Consider the following 11,116-nt stretch of genomic DNA (forward strand, 5'->3'; position numbering starts at 1 on the left):
ATTTATTTTACAATTTTTGGGGTTTCAGAAGTATACGTTTGATCCAGATTACTACAGACTGTTCTGTTTTTGACAGATTCTGTTTTCTATGTGTTGTTTGCTTATTTAGATGAATCTATGAGTAGTATCTGAGGGTATGAACCATAGATGAGTTGGAATACAGTAGATATTACACCGATATGAATTTAGAACGAGTTCACAACAGTACCTAAGTGGTGATTTATTTTCTTATACTAACGGAGCTTACAAGTTTTCTGTTAAGTTTTGTGTTGTGAAGTTTTCAAGTTTGGGGTAAAGATTCGATGGACTATGGAATAAGGAGTGGCAAGAGACTAAGCTTGGGGATGCCCAAGGCACCCCAAGGTAATATTCAAGGACAACCAAGATCCTAAGCTTGGGGATGCCCCGGAAGGCATCCCCTTTTTCGTCTTTGTTCATCGGTAACTTTACTTGGAGCTATATTTTTATTCACCACACGATATGTGTTTTTCTTGGAGCATCATTTTATTTTATTTAGTTTTGCTTTTTGTTTGAATAAAATACCAAGATCTGAAATTATTAAATATTAGAGAGTCTTCACATAGTTGCATAATTATTCGACCACTCGTTGATCTTCACTTATATCTTCCGGAGTAGTTTGTCATTTGCTCTAGTGCTTCACTTATATCTTTTAGAGCACGTCGGTGGTTTTATTTTATAGAAATAATTGATCTCTCATGCTTCACTTATATTATTTTGAGAGTCCTTTAGAACAACATGGAAATATAAAAACTTTCATATAAGTGCATTGAATACTAAGAGAAGTTTGATACTTGATGATTGTTTTGAGATATGGAGATGGTGATATTAGAGTCATTCTAGTTGAGTAGTTGTGAATTTGAGAAATACTTGTGTTGAAGTTTGTAATTCCCATAGCATGTACGTATGGTGAACCGTTATGTGATGAAGTCGGAGCATGATTTATTTATTGATTGCCTTCCTTATGAGTGGCGGTCGGGGACGAGCGATGGTCTTTTCCTACCAATCTATCCCCCTTGGAGCATGCGCGTAGTACTTTGTTTCGATAACTAATAGATTTTTGCAATAAGTATGTGAGTTCTTTATGACTAATGTTGAGTCCACGGATTATACACACCCTCACCCTTCCACATTTGCTAGCATCTCTAGTACCGCGCAACTTTCGCCGGTACCATAAACCCACCATATACCTTCCTCAAAACAGCCACCATACATACCTATTATGGCATTTCCATAGCCATTCCGAGATATATTTCCATGCAACTTTCTACCGTTCCGTTTGCTATGACACGCTTCATCATTGCCATATTGCTTTGCATTGTCATGTAGTCGACATAGTATTTCTGGCAAAGCCACCGTTCATAATTCTTTCATACATGTCACTCTTGATTCATTGCATATCCTAGTACACCGCTGAAGGCATTCACATATAGTCATATTTTGTTCTAAGTATTGAGTTGTAATTCTTGAGTTCTAAGTAAAAAGAAGTGTGATGATCATCATTATTAGAGCATTGTCCCAATGAGGAAAGGATGATGGAGACTATGATTCCCCCACAAGTCGGGATGAGACTCCGGAAAAAATAAAAAAGAAAAGAAAAAAGAGGCAAAAAAGAAGGCCCAAATAAAAAAATTAAAAAAATGAGAGAAAAAGAGAGAAGGGACAATGTTACTATCCTTTTACCACACGTGTGCTTCAAAGTAGCACCATGATCTTCATGATAGAGAGTCTCCTATGTTGTCACTTTCATATACTAGTGGGAATCTTTCATTATAGAACTTGGCTTGTATATTCCAATGATGGGCTTCCTCAAAATGCCCTAGCTCTTCGTGAGCAAGCAACTTGGATGCACGCCCACCTAGTTTCTTTTTGAGATTCCATACACTTATAGCTCTAGTGCATCCGTTGCATGGAAATCCCTACTCACTCACATTGATATCTATTGATGGGCATCTCCATAGCCCATTGATACGCCTAGTTGATGTGAGACTATATTCTCCTGTTTGTCTTCTCCACAACCACCATTCTATTCCACCTATAGTGCTATATCCATGGCTCGCGCTCATGTATTGCGTGAAGATTGAAAAAGTTTGAGAACATCAAAAGTATGAAACAATTGCTTGGCTTGTCATCGGGGTTGTGCATGATTTAAATATTTTTTGTGATGAAGATAGAGCATAGCCAGACTATATGATTTTGTAGGGATAACTTTCTTTGACCATGTTATTTTGAGAAGACATGATTGATTTGTTAGTATGCTTGAAGTGTTATTATTTTCATGTCAACAATAAAATTTTATCTTGAATCTTTTGGATCTGAACATTCATGCCACAATAGAGAAAAATACATTGAAGAATATTCTAGAAAGCGTTCCACATCAAAAATTCTGTCTTTGTCATTTACCTACTTGAGGACGAGAAGGAATTAAGCTTGGGGATGCTGATACGTCTCCAACGTATCTGTAATTTTTGATTGTTCCATGCTATTATATTATCTGTTTTGGATGTTTATGGGCTTTATTATACACTTTTATATTATTTTTGGGACTAACCTATTAACCGGAGGCCCAACCCAAATTGTTGTTTTCTTGCCTATTTCAGTGTTTCGGAGAAAAGGAATATCAAATGGAGTCCAAAAGGAATGAAACCTTTGAGAGAGTTATTTTTGGAACGGAAGCAATCCAGGAGACTTGGAGTAGACATCAGGGAAGGTTCGAGGAAGCCACGAGGGAGGGAGGCGTGCCCTACCCCCTGGGTGCGCCCCCACCCTCATGGGCCCCTCGTGGCTCCCCTGACCGACTTCTTTCACATATATATATATATATATGTCCATATACCCTAAAAACATCAGGGAACACAATAGATCGGGAGTTCCGCCGCCAGAAGACTCCGTAGCCATCGAAAACCAATCTAGACCCATTCCGGCACCCCGCCGGAGGGGGAAATCCCTCTCCGGTGGCCATCTTCATCACCCCGGCGCTCTCCATGACGAGGAGGGAGTAGTTCACCCTTGGGGCTGGGGGTATGTACCAGTAGCTATGTGTTTGATCTCTCTTTCTCGTGTTCTTGAGTTGGCACGATCTTGATGTATCGCGAGCTTTGCTATTATAGTTGGATCTTATGATGTTTCTCCCCCTCTACTCTCTTGTGATGAATTGAGTTTTCTCTTTGAAGTTATCTTATCAGATTGAGTCTTTAAGGATTTGAGAACACTTGATGTATGTCTTGCATGTGCTTATCTGTGGTGACAATGAGATATCACGTGATCCACTTGATGTATGTTTTGGTGATCAACTTGTGAGTTCCGTGACCTCGTGAACTTATGCATAGGGGTTGGCACACGTTTTCATCTTGACTCTCCGGTAGAAACTTTGGGGCACTCTTTGAAGTTCTTTGTGTTGGTTGAATAGATGAATCTGAGATTGTGTGATGCATATCGTATAATCATACCCACGGATACTTGAGGTGACATTGGAGTATCTAGGTGACATTAGGGTTTTGGTTGATTTGTGTCTTAAGGTGTTATTCTAGTATGAACTCTATGATGGATTGAACGGAAAGAATAGCTTCATGTTATTTTACTACAGACTCTTGAATAGACCGATCAGAAATGATAACTTTGAGGTGGTTTCGTACCTTACCATAATCTCTTCGTTTGTTCTCCGCTATTAGTGACTTTGGAGTGACTCTTTGTTGCATGTTGAGGGATAGTTATATGATCTAATTATGTTATTATTGTTGAGAGGACTTGCACTAGTGAAAGTATGAACCCTAGGCCTTGTTTCAACACATTGCAATACCGTTTATGCTCAATTTTATCATTAGTTACCTTGCTGTTTTTATATTTTCAGATTACAAATATTCATATCTATCATCCATATTGCAATTGTATCACCATCTCTTCGCCGAACTAGTGCACCTATACAATTTACCATTGTATTAGGTGTGTTGGGGACACAAGAGACTCTTTGTTATTTGGTTGCAGGGTTATTTGAGAGAGACCATCTTCATCCTATGCCTCCCATGGATTGATAAACCTTAGGTCATCCACTTGAGGGAAATTTGCTACTGTCCTACAAACCTCTGCACTTGGAGGCCCAACAACGTTTACAAGAAGAAGGTTGTGTAGTAGACATTAGTGATGAAGATGGAGCATAGACAGACTATATGATTTTGTAGGGATAACTTTCTTTGGCCATGTTATTTTGAGAAGACATGATTGCTTTATTAGTATGCTTGAAGTATTATTGTTTTTATGTCAATATTAAACTTTTGCTTTGAATCTTATGGATCTGAATATTCATGCCACAATAAAGAAAATTACATGGATAAATATGTTAGGGAGCATTCCACATAAAAAATTCTATTTTTATCATTTACCTACTCGAGGACGAGCAGGAATTAAGCTTGGGGATGCTTGATACGTCTCCAATGTATCTATAATTTTTTATTGTTCCATGCTATTATGTTATCCGCTTTGGATGTTTTATATGCATTAATATGCTATTTTACATTATTTTTCGACTATTAACCTAGAGCCCAATGTCAGTTTCTATTTTTTCCTTGTTTTGAGTTTTACAGAAAAGGAATATCAAACGGAGTCCAAATGGAATAAAACTTTCGCGATGAATTTTCTTGGACTAGAAGACATACACGGAACTTGAAGAGGGGGTAAAAAGATGGCCGAGGAGGCCACAAGCCACTTAGGCGCGCCCCAGGGGGGCGCCCTGAGGGCTCTTGTGGGCCCCTGGGTGTCCTCTAACCCTAATCTTTGCTCCACAAATACCCAAATATTCCCAAACCATCAGAGGCATCAACCAAAATACTATTCCACCAATGCAAGCCTCTGTTCCCATGCGATCCCATCTTGGGGCCTTTTCCGGCATCCTGTCGGAGGGGGATTCGATCACGGAGGGCACCTACATCAACATTGCTGCCCTTCCGATGAAGCATGAGTAGTTTACCACAGATGGCTTCTTCTCTCTCTATGATCTTCAATACCATGTTCTTCTCGATGTTCTTGGAGTTCTATCCGATGTAATATTCTTTTGCAGAGTGTTTGTCGAGATCCGATGAATTATGGATTTATGATCAGATTATCTATGAATATTATTTGAGTCATTTCTGAACTATTTTATGCATGATCAAATATCTTTGTATTTCTCTTCGTATTATCGGTTTGGTTTGGCCAACTAGATTGATTTTTCTTGCAATGGGAGAGGTGCTTAGTTTTGGGTTCAATATTGTGGTGTCCTCATTCAGTGACATAGTAGGGGTAGCGAGGCACGTATTGTATTGTTGCCATCAAGGGTAAAAAGATGGGGTTTTCATCACATTGCTTGAGTTTATCCCTCTACATCATGTCATCTTACTTAAGGTGTTACTCTATTCTTATGAACTTAATACTCTAGATGCATGTTGGATAGCGATCGATGTGTGGAGTAATAGTGGTGGATGCAGAACCGTTTCGGTCTACTTGACACGAACGTGATGCCTATATTCATGATCATTGCCTTCAATATTGTCATAACTTTGCGCTTTTCTATCAATTGCTCGACAGTAATTTGTTTACCCACCATATGTTTTCTTTCAAGAGAGAAGCCTCTAGTGAAACCTATGGCCTTTGGGTCTATTTTCCATCATATATATTCAGATCTATAAACCAAAAACCCCCAAAATACTTTGCTGTAATTTATTTAGATTTATTTTAGTTTGCCTTTTTATTTATCTTTTATACCTATCTCTGTTAGATCTCACTCTTGTTCGAGACCGTGAAGGGATTGACAACCCCCTTTTCGCGTTGAGTGCAAGTGTTTGTTAGTTTGTGCAGGTGCATAGATTGGAGACTTGCTTGTGCCTCCTAATGGATTGATACCTTGGTTCTTAACCGAGCGAAATACTTATCTCTACTTTGCTGCATCACCCATTTCTTTTCAAGAGAAAAACCAACGCAAGCTCAAGAAGAAGCACTTCCTAGCAAATGGACCAACTAGGATCAAGAACATGTTTCTCCCCTCTTAGAAGCATGTAGACGTCTCTCCTCCTATAAAATGCATATCTCTCCCTTTAGGGTATCCCTTTTGTTATAGGAAGAGATTTGTAAGTAAGCTTTCATGTGCATCTCTCTCCCCCTTTGACACCAATTTCCATGAAGAGTCTAGCTCCAAGTTTATTGGTCAAATATGTGTGGTACTCGAGAGGCACAACTAGCCATGACTTAGCTTTAGATGTAGGTAGAGGGAAAGAATCATTGAGTGGAGCTGGAAAAGAAATAAATGGGGTTTGACAGAAAGTTCTTTCTGTAGTGAAATCGGTGTCTCCTATTTATATCTATCGGTGAATCCAAGATGGAGTTATCACATAAGGATCACATCGATGCCCCGAGTATGTCCTCTTCGGTTGTACCGATGAACAAATGTGCAATGTTGATTGTATCTTGGTGGAACCAATGTGGTTTAGGTCGCAGAGACCGAGTTCAAGGCAGAGAGAAAGTTTTGTCAACTCGCTCACTTGGCAATAAGCTCTCACAAAGATTTGCAATGAATTGACTAGAAGCAAAGAATCTAACTAGAAAAAAAGAGAGAAGGACATCTAGATGAAGTTTTTTTTGAAAGAGGAAACACTCTAGCAAGAAGAAGAAAAACATGCATATTCTCCATGCAACAACTTCTTCGTCCATCCACCCCTAAACGAGCTTGCAAAATTCCTTTGTGAAAACAATGCAGAAAGACTCGCAGAAAAGCACGGGGAGGCACACAAAGAATAGGTGATAGGAAGTCAATTCATACATTATACAAGTGCTTCTGAATACAAGCGTGGTTGGGTTCCAACGAGAATGACATGACGATGAGCAAATGTGACAAAATCGTGATGATGACTAGCACAAAAGAGTGGAGCAAGACCCAGACAATGTGAATGCAAATTTGCCCCCAAGAGGAAGCGTGAGCGAAACAAAAAAACCTTCGAAAAGATGTGAATCTTGAATCCGTGAAAACTGTTTACCAACCAACCATCTTCCGTCCCTCGAGATATACATGCATCATTTTTCTTTTTGAAATCTGTGGCTATGATTGTGTCACATCCAAAGTACATTTATCGGTTGAACCACTATGAATCATGCCATGGCATCTGCTCGTCACAGAGTATATGACAGACATTAGTTCTTTATAATACCGCAGTGTAAATTCATGGTTTTTTAAACTTTTTCATGAGTTAAAGATGAAACCAAACATAGCTCAAAAGGGAATTTCTGGAAAGGAAAACTCACAAGAAATGTGTTACTAGTCCATGGGTTATCCACAGCCAACCTCTCCGATAACGGTGGGTGACCTATTTTTCCTTTCATTTATTCATTATTTTAGCGCCGGCGAAGTAAATATTACAGTGACCGACGGACGGCGACGCGAGTGACGGACGGAGACGGATCCCTGTGCGTGCTGCGTGCGTGTGGGTGTGCTGCCCGCAAGACGGGATCTTTCCTTTCCTGATTCCAACACATTCTTGTTCCATCCAATGATGATGCGCTAGTCGCTAATCCGCACGAATTATCCGCAAGAATATCAGGGCTGGGGTTTCTCGGCGTTGGCGACGGGCGGAGCCACAGAAATGGGGGCCGAGAACAGCGGCTAATTTTAGCCAGCAGCGCGGAGGAAAAAGCCTGAGGCAGCCGCTCGCCCGCCTGCCTCCAAGAAACCGCGGCGATCTGTCGCCTATCCAATCGCCGCCGAACTCGAATTCGATTTGGTTTTTCCTGGGCGGTGGGAGAGGATGCAGTGGGTGGGCCTGAGCTCGCCGCCGGCGGCGCCGACGGCGGCGCCGACGGCTGTCTGGATGCGGCGGCGTCCAAGAACAACGAGATGGCCGCAGAGGAGCTCGTCCGCCGCACGGAGGGCGGTCGTGGCGGCCGCGTCCTCGTCCCCACCGTCATCCGATGCCAACTCGAGCTCCAACTCGCCGGGCAGTGACGAGGAGGCGGAGGAGGCCGCGGGGAAGGCGGAGGGTGACAAGACGGCGGCGGCCTTCTTGTTGAGGAGCCAGAAGTACGCTATGCTCAAGCAGCAGCTCGCCGTAGCCGCCCAACTCGAGGTACAGCCCGCAGAATGCGCAAATTGCTACTCCCTAAATAGTGATCTAAACACTCTTATATTAGTTTACAGAGGGAGTACCAACCAATGCAAATCTGTGCTGCTCGGCGACTGTAAGTTGCAATTTGTGGCAGGATTACAAGGAGGCGGCGAGGCTGAGGGACTCGTTGAGGTTGTTCGAGGAAGAAGAGCCCGTCCTCCGCCTCCGCCGCTCGCTGAAGAAGGCGGTCGAGGAGGAGAGGTTTGCGGTACTGCACTCATCCATTGCCATTGTTCCTGCTGCCAATTTTGCAGCATCTAGCATCTAGTTGCTACATTTCCGTACAAGAACACAGGAATGTAGAATTCCCCTTTAGGCATTGGCAAAGCTGGATCTTACCGCCCAGCTACGGTAAGAATAGCTGATTAAACCAAAATGACGCAGCGGCTTAGTATAGAAGTACGATGCTGCATAGCTTCTATCTCCCATTCCTGTGCTGACCACTGATTCAACAATTTAACTGGATGCCTTAGTGTTTTTCTCCCTCGTGTTTGAAGAGTCTATTGCAATGAAAGGAAGTCTTAAGGCAGACATTTTAACAAGCATGCGGCCATACTCTATCTCCTCTGTTCCACTCATGGTTGGAAATTGTGCCTTTTCTGTTATCATTGTTTGAACTGTCAATGTGATCAATACTTAGTGCTCAATTTGTACCACTTCACTCTTATAGGCTTAGAGCTATTTCGTCGTCTTACTGGTCTCAAACAAACATGTTTTGTTCTCCTCTTAGCATTCTATGGTGTTCATAAATTTTTTCTGCACTTGTACTTTTCAGGATGCTGCCAAGTACAGAGATGAACTGATGATTTTGGCTCCGCACTCCCTCCTCAAATGTTCTAGTGATGCTACAACTCTGGTATTTCTTCTGGTTGAATAATTCTCTGAAGCTGCAACTTTGTTATCTTTTCTAAAACTGAATTCTGACATCTCCCTTTCACAACACATAATCTGCTGAGTTTTCTAGGTAATCATTCGGCTGTTTGAACTTCAGCATTAAGGTTTACTATAATTTTGAAATTTTCTATGACATCATTGGAGCGTTGAAAAGACACCAGCTAGTTATGTGAGCAAGAATTCACTAGGAAACTTAGTAACTACTATGAAAAGCGAAAGAAACATAAGAGGCCAACAGGGTCAGGGTCTAGGAATTTTTTTGTACCTCACTTGGTCAAAACTGCACGCTTTGTGCACGACTAGGTCAATCCACATGTTATGGCACTCTTTTCTTTTTAACATAATCTCAACCTTTACTGGTGTTGGGTCTACCGCTCAACTTTTTGTACATGTTAGCATGCATGTTGAATTTACATGTGCCGTGGTTGATGTGCAATGCACCACTTCCCAACTCTGTTAATTCTTTGATTTAATTACATTTTATTGGAGGGAACTATTTACATGAAAGATGTGGTTGTGCGATGCTATTTCACATGTATAACTTGGGATGGCTGTAAGGATATGTTTTTTGGAAGTTCCGCTGTTAAGGAAAAGCTGAACCAACCTAGGAATTGATCAGAACTACTTATTTTCTCATAATCTTCGTCATAGTACTACATTTTAATGATATATAGATAAAAAATTCTTTACACCGTTGACCAATTTCAACTTGATTTCCTAATATTGTTGAGAAATTTGGATGTTACAGGGGATAAGGGTTCAAGTCAGGAGTGTCTATATTGAAAGCCGGAGCCAACCCTTAAAGGGGAAGTTCTTTTTTGCCTACAGAATCAGAATTACAAATAATTCTCAGCGTGCTGTACAGCTTCTCAGACGACGCTGGATTGTCACTGATGCGAATGGAAGGACAGAGAATGTTTGGTTAGTCTTTGTGATATAATCACCACATTGTAATTATCTTAATCAAAACACTAATAAGACTTGTTCAATTCTTGTCAGGGGTGTTGGTGTAGTGGGAGAGCAACCTGTGATATTCCCAAAGACGGGTTTTGAGTACTCATCCGCATGCCCACTAAACACTCCAAATGGGAGAATGGTAAGATGATACAGGTTTCTTTTCTTGCACAATTTCTTCACAACCCATGCCTCCATGTTTTTAAAGAAGACAGTACTGGTCCACTTGTACCCACACAAGAGATTCTTATGATTCTTTGATCTCTGGAACTCATACCGAAGACTTGGCACCTTATCCTCGACTCAGTTGTTTTGAGCTGTTTGTTGCATTTGGATGTTTACGCCTTGCGGCATATCTGAAAAGTTAAGCTTGACCTGAATAAATGTTCTGAATTGCAGGAAGGTGATTTTGAGATGAAGCACATTGACAAGGTTGGATCCTCGACATTCAATATCGCTATCGCACCATTCTCTCTGTCAATCCTCGGGGACGACAACGACGCTCCCCTCTGAAGGTGATTGAGTAGCAGGGCGATTTTGAAGAAAACGGCAATGCCAGTAAGAGTTTGCACAAATACACAAACACTTGTTAGCGAAGTATTTAGAGCACGGAACTTAGTCCAGACTGATGTTATATCTACTATGAAAAAAAGAGTGAAATGTGAATGGTGGAGGTATTGGAATGTATGGAAATTAACACGGATCTTGTAAATTTGTGGGCTATGAGCGCTTACTGTATCAATTCCACTTTTGAATGTACAGCATATAGAAAGCTTTGTTGATTTGCGTGTTTAGTGGAGTATGGCGTTGCAGAGGCCGGGCTCCATGGAGCCCGTTTTGCGAAATAATAATAAATGGACAATTTGTGTGTATTCAAGTAGGTACAAACACATATGTATGTTCTTCAAGTAGGTACAGGTTTCATCAGGTAATTCGATTATTCGCATGCTACAAAAAAAAGATAAATATCTAGCCCAAAAACAACAAACAAAAAGCCCATTTTAATCTGTGTGTATTTATCTTTTTTGTATACATTACATATGAACATATATGTTCATCAAATTTTATATGTGTATATTACAAATTTTACACACACAGACACACACACATCTATGTATATACTTTTT

The 11,116-nt window shown here is 40.9% G+C and overlaps 1 protein-coding gene across 2 annotated transcripts; it reads left to right on the forward strand.

The window, feature by feature from the left end:
- Nucleotides 1–7,485: 7,485 nt before the first annotated feature.
- On the forward strand, nucleotides 7,486–10,775 carry LOC119365749. 2 transcript variants are annotated; one of them, XM_037631394.1, is made up of 6 exons: nucleotides 7,486–8,102; nucleotides 8,167–8,349; nucleotides 8,917–8,997; nucleotides 9,784–9,956; nucleotides 10,035–10,131; nucleotides 10,389–10,775. In XM_037631394.1, the coding sequence occupies exons 1-6, from the start codon at nucleotides 7,785–7,787 to the stop codon at nucleotides 10,500–10,502; spliced, it is 966 nt and encodes a 321-aa protein (XP_037487291.1). In that variant the 5' UTR covers nucleotides 7,486–7,784; the 3' UTR covers nucleotides 10,503–10,775. The 2 variants fall into 2 exon arrangements, with proteins under 2 accessions (XP_037487291.1, XP_037487298.1); XM_037631401.1 differs by having other exon boundaries at nucleotides 7,494–8,102; nucleotides 8,236–8,349.
- Nucleotides 10,776–11,116: the final 341 nt, after the last annotated feature.

The sequence above is a fragment of the Triticum dicoccoides genome, chromosome 1A, assembly GCF_002162155.2.
Source record: "Triticum dicoccoides isolate Atlit2015 ecotype Zavitan chromosome 1A, WEW_v2.0, whole genome shotgun sequence".
Classification (NCBI taxonomy): domain Eukaryota; kingdom Viridiplantae; phylum Streptophyta; class Magnoliopsida; order Poales; family Poaceae; genus Triticum; species Triticum dicoccoides.

What these genes read in the sequence shown, in the direction of transcription:
- LOC119365749 (XM_037631394.1), top strand. Translation starts at nt 7,785, where the DNA reads ATGCAGTGGGTGGGCCTGAGCTCGCCGCCGGCGGCGCCGACGGCGGCG. An exon ending in TCGAGGAGGAGAGGTTTGCG is followed by an intron (nt 8,350 to 8,916) that starts GTACTGCACTCA and finishes TGTACTTTTCAG; the next exon opens with GATGCTGCCAAGTACAGAGA. An exon ending in GGAAGGACAGAGAATGTTTG is followed by an intron (nt 9,957 to 10,034) that starts GTTAGTCTTTGT and finishes AATTCTTGTCAG; the next exon opens with GGGTGTTGGTGTAGTGGGAG.